The sequence below is a fragment of the Caloenas nicobarica genome, chromosome 31 (genome assembly GCF_036013445.1).
Source record: "Caloenas nicobarica isolate bCalNic1 chromosome 31, bCalNic1.hap1, whole genome shotgun sequence".
Taxonomy (NCBI): domain Eukaryota; kingdom Metazoa; phylum Chordata; class Aves; order Columbiformes; family Columbidae; genus Caloenas; species Caloenas nicobarica.
The window spans coordinates 2,712,416-2,717,713 of record NC_088275.1 but is presented as its reverse complement, the minus strand read 5'-3'; the positions used below and the strand labels follow the sequence as shown (position 1 = coordinate 2,717,713).

At 57.9% G+C, this 5,298-nt stretch overlaps 1 protein-coding gene across 1 annotated transcript; it reads right to left on the bottom strand.

Annotated features, from left to right (window-relative positions):
- Positions 1-54: 54 nt before the first annotated feature.
- POLR3C (RNA polymerase III subunit C) lies at positions 55-5,287 on the bottom strand. Its single transcript, XM_065653546.1, has 15 exons — positions 5,206-5,287; positions 4,304-4,476; positions 3,404-3,659; positions 2,941-3,126; positions 2,755-2,843; positions 2,444-2,548; positions 2,268-2,360; positions 2,083-2,163; positions 1,726-1,777; positions 1,567-1,627; positions 1,338-1,488; positions 983-1,084; positions 490-539; positions 263-412; positions 55-192 (listed from the first exon to the last, which is right to left on the bottom strand). The coding sequence occupies exons 2-15, from the start codon at positions 4,448-4,450 to the stop codon at positions 111-113; spliced, it is 1,605 nt and encodes a 534-aa protein (XP_065509618.1). The 5' UTR covers positions 4,451-4,476; positions 5,206-5,287; the 3' UTR covers positions 55-110.
- Positions 5,288-5,298: the final 11 nt, after the last annotated feature.

The window sequence follows — 5,298 nt, the reverse complement described above, 5'->3', positions numbered from 1 at the left end:
CCCCGGGACGAGGGAAACTCGCGGAGAATCGGTGGCTTTGATTTTATTGTCCCTTTGGCTTTATTGTCCCTTCGACTTTGTTGTCCCCTCCATATGTCCCCCCCTGCCCCTCAGGGCCTCTTCACAGTGCTCTCGATGAAGGACTCCAGCACAAAGATGGTTTCATCCACCTGGTTCTCGCTGGCATCGATCCTGGTGGGGGGACACACAGGTGACAACGCTGTCCCCAACCCGCGCCCATGTCCCCGTCCCCGGCACTCACTTGTTGACGTTGCGTTTGAGGGTCTCCAGCTGCTGGCGCTCGGGGGCCGTGATCATCTCCTCGATCTCCTGCAGCTGCGCGGCCTCGGCGCCGGTGGCCTGCATGGAGGCCAGGATGGCTTCCACGCGCTGGGACTTCTCCAGCAGCCGCCTGGGGACGGGGACAAGGACACGGTGGCCTCAGCGTGTCCCCACAATCCACCCCCCCTTGTGACCCCCAGCGCTCACTTGTTCTCCTTGGTCTCGAACTGGCGCCGCTCCATCAGGTTGGCCACGCTCTGGGGGGAGGGAAGAGGAACGGGGGTGACGCCCCCGCCCGAAACTGAACCCCAAACAGAACCACGCGTGGTGGAGGAGGAGGAGGAGAACCACACATAGTGATGCAAGAGGATGAGGAGGAGAACCATCTGTGGTGGTGGAGGAAGAGGAGGAGGAGAACTATGCGTGGTGGTGGTGGTGGAGAAGAAGAACCACACAAAGTGGAGGAGGAGGAGAACTGCACATGGTGATGAAAGAGGAGGAGGAGGAGAACCACACATGGTGGTGGAGAAGGAGAAGAACCATGTGTGGTGGTGGTGGAGGAGAAGAATGATAATGCGTGGTGGTCGTGGAAGAGGACAATCATGCGTGGTGGAGGAGGAGGAGGAGAAGAAGAACCACATGGTAGAGGAGGAAGAGGAGAACCACGCGTGGTGGAGGAGAAGGAAGAGAACCACGCTACCTTGTAGCAGCGGTGCAGCAGCATCCGCGCGGCCGCGGGGACGTTCACGGTGTAGAGGTAGAAGGTGCGGGATGGTGCGTGGTCCGGGGTCTTGGGGATCTCCTGCGGGTGGACGAGAGGAGGGGCGGGATGTCACCGAGCCGCACGTCCCCCCCACCTCAGCGTGGGGACGCAGCCGGGGCTGTGCTGGTGTCCCGTGCGGGACGCCGTGTCCCTTGGTCATTTTGTGAGGAGCAGGAGAGCGACATCTGCTTGGGGAAGCCCTTGAGATGTTCAAAGCCTCAACACCCATCACGCTCCAGCCCCGAAACCTCATTTCTTTTGTCCCCGCTGGTGACAGGGTGGCCGTGCTCACCTGCAGGGACACAAAGTTCTCCGACAGCATTTTGTAGAGCATCTCCTTGGCTTCCTTGGCCGGGATCATGGCGAAATCCTCCACCTGCTTCTGCTCCAGATGCTTCTTGCGCAGGAGCAACCGGAAAATCCTGGCGCAGCGGGAACCAAACCTGAGCGGGACGGGAAAATTCATCAGGGGGTGGAAGGGAAAAAGAGGCAAAAAGTCTTAAAAAAAAGTCCGTTTTTACCTCTCCTCCACGATGGACTCCAGGGTCGCCGTGGCCAGAGACGCAAGGGCCTTGTGAAGGTCTGGTCAAGGTCAAGGTCAAGGTCAAGGGGGTAAACACTTGGGAATCATTTTATGCACCGGAAAACGCCGGGTTGGGTATTTTACCCCCAAAAGATACTGACAGTGTACATGCCCCCGCCGCTGTCTCCAGATTTACCCACAAACTCCAGCTACAAGAAAAGATTTTTTAAAAAAATAATTCAGTGCATCCCAAAGCAATAAAAATCCTGATTTTCTTAAAATTTTGATTGTAAAGATACAAATATTTTACAAAAAAAAATCTATTTCTCTGATCTCAACAGCCTAAGAACGCCTTCTGTATTTTTATTGCTTTCAGTATCTTTTAAATATTGGTAGGAAATGGCTTTTCCCTCAGGCTGAGACTCGCAGTGAAGGAGTCGTCATCGAGTAGCGTTTAATTTCTTTACACACCCAATTTCTTGCATTAGGACGATACAAACCCCATGTTTCTCACCGGGTCGTCTGCCAACAATGTGAGATACTGGTCCAAAACTTGCTTCACGATGTTGTATCCAGCTGGAAGAGATCGGAATATCTAAGGGAGGAAAAGAAAAGCAGATATAAATGGGGGAAAATGGAATAACTGTGTTTTTTTATAAATTTTCACGTCTTTTACGGGCTTTTGCTGCTGGATCCGACCTCGTTAGAAGAGAGCGGCTGCGTGTAGGGTGCACCGGAGGACGTGGTGACCTCGCTCATGCGCAGCATCGTCCGCACGATCTCGCTGCTGGTCTGGAATTTTGGGGGAAAGAAAAGACCTTTAGGGTGAGGAATCTCCGTCCCAAACAGGGTTTGAATCCTTTAACTGCACCGACCTGGTCCATGCGGTTGGCCACGGCGCTGACGATCGCCTGGTCGCGGAAATGCTGGTGGAAGCGGTCGATGTTGACCTGCCAGTAAATGCCGTCGTCGGGGGGAGGCTGAGGGAAAAGAGCCACAAAAACTGAGGGGAAAGAGTCACAAAACTGAGGGGAAAGAGACGCAAAACTGAGGGGAAAGAGACGCAAAACTGAGGGGAAAGAGTCACAAAACTGAAGAAGATGATCAACAAAACTGAGGAGAGATGAGTCACAAATCTGAGGGAAAAGCAGCAGCGAGGGCGACACGGCATCAGCTTCCTCGGTACCTCGGAGCTTTCCCCCTCTTGCTTCTGCTTCTTTGCGCGGGGTTCACCGTCCTCCTCCTCCTCGCACGATCGTCTCCGCTTCCCTTTCCCTGCCGCACGAAGAACACAGCGTTTGCTTTAAAAACCAACACTTTTGGGGTCTCAGGTGCTTCCCAAACACCCCACTAAGCCCGGGGGGTTCCTCACCGATGAGGTTCAGCCGGGGCACCACGTACATGTCCTTCTCGTTGATCACCAAGGTGGGTGCCGGGGGAGGTGGCACCTCGGGGCTCTGGGGACTTTCGGGGACCAGCGGGCACCTCTGCACAAAGTGCGTGTCCGCCAGGCGCACGAAGGTGTTGGAGACGTCGGCGTAATCCATGGTTTTCCCGTCTGGGACACAAGAAAAAGACGGTGGCACCGAGTTGTGCCAGCGCCGGGGGACGAGGTGACACGACGGTCCCCAGGGAACTGCCACAACCAGGCTGCTCAGAGGCCGCTTTGGGCTGGGGGAGCAGCATTTCTGGCAACGCGGCTGCTTTGGGTGGCTCCTTCTCCACATTCGAGGCTGTTGACACAGCCCAAAGCGCAAAACCAGCTCCTGAACCTCCTCCCGCTTCCGAACCCTGTTGTTTTTTTTTTTTTTAATTTAAGGAGCGGAGCTTCCCACCTTCCATAGTTTCGGTGAGCCTGTCCGCCACCTTCCTCACCACGGCGCTCATGGTGAGCTGGCCGTTGAGCAGCAGCTCCTCCACGATGAGCTCGCCCGTGTCGCCGTACAGCGTCTTGGCCGTGTAGATGTAGCGGGGGTAGCGCAGGATGCGCAGGACGCGCCCGCACTGCACCTCGTACTCCACCCAGCCCCGTTTCTGCAGCTGGAACGTCACCAGGTTGTGCTGGATGAGGACGCAAAGGGCTTTTTTCACCTGTGGGGGGGACAGAAGGGTGAGGGGGGGGTGACGGAGGAGCCCTCAATGTGCTCAAACCCCCGGCACGGCCACTGTTGTCCCCGCTCTGTCACCTTCCACGGAGCTGAGCTGCTGGTGTTTGTGCCACCATCTTGTCCCCTATGTGTCATTTTAGATTGGATTTTGGGGACAATTTCTTCCCCAAAGGGCTGTGGGACGTTGGAACAGGCTGCCCAGGGCAGTGGTGGAGTCACCATCCCTGGAGGGGTTTAAAATACACAGAGATGAGGTTCTCGGGGACAGGGGGCAGGGCCAGGGTGGGTTATGGTTGGACTCCATGATTTTAAAGCTCTTTTCCAACCAGAATGATTCTCTGATTTTATAACCCATCGCTCTGGACTCTGCTCCCTTTGCTCCCTACAGAGAAGCCAGAGTCACACTCTCCTCGTTCCTGCTTCTTAAGTGAGATATCAATAACAAACCATCCCTCTCGCTGAAGAAAACCCACCTGATGATGATGATGATTATTATTGTTATCATCATTTATTTTATAAGACGCAAAGCTCTAATTTTTGTCCTTCTCGTGGTTCTCCCACCAATTTCTCCTCCAGGAGCTGCCACGTATCTAACGCCTGGGATCTAAAGCCGGGCTTAACGCGCACCTGGTCCAGCAGCAGCCCGGTGTCGCTGGCGATGACCCGCAGCACCTGGCTGCCCGTCCTCACCAGGTGGGTGCCGATCTTCTCCACGATCTCCCCGAAATGTTCGTGCAGCAGGAGGGAGCACAGTTTGATTTCTGCCTGCGTCATCGCGCCGGCGGGTTCGTCAAAACACCCTGCGGAAAAGCACCGATGTCATTAACGGCCGGTTTAGGGGGCCCAGGGGGTGGGGGCCGTGCTGCTGGTCCCTTGTGTCCCCCCCACACAAAGCGCTGGGGGCTCGGGGTCCCTTGTGTCCCCGGCCAGGGGGGTGGCAGCCATGGCAGGGTCCTCAGTCCATGGGTGTCCCCCCCATGTCAGAGGGGTCGCAGTCCCTCGTGTCCCCCCCCAGAGCACTGGGGTCCTGTCAGAGGGGTCGCGGTCCCTCGTGTCCCCCCCCAGGGCACTGGGGTCCTGTCAGAGGAGTCGCGGTCCCTCGTGTCCCCCCCCAGAGCACTGGGGTCCTGTCAGAGGGGTCGCGGTCCCTCGTGTCCCCCCCCAGAGCACTGGGGTCCTGTTAGAGGGGTCGCGGTCCCTCGTGTCCCCCCCCAGAGCACTGGGGTCCTGTCAGAGGGGTCGCGGTCCCTCGTGTCCCCTCCCAGGGCACTGGGGTCCTGTCAGAGGGGTCGCGGTCCCTCGTGTCCCCTCCCAGGGCACTGGGGTCCTGTCAGAGGGGTCGCGGTCCCTCGTGTCCCCCCCAGAGCACTGGGGTCCTGTCAGAGGGGTCGCGGTCCCTCGTGTCCCCCCCAGGGCACTGGGGTCCTGTCAGAGGGGTCGCGGTCCCTCGTGTCCCCCCCCAGGGCACTGGGGTCCTGTCAGAGGGGTCGCGGTCCCTCGTGTCCCCCCCGCGCCAGGCCCTCACTTACCCAGGCCCGGCCTAGGCCCATGCGGCCACCATGGCAACGGGCACTTCCGGTTCCTTCCGCCCGCTACTTCCGCCCTGCCTCGGCACGGCCCCG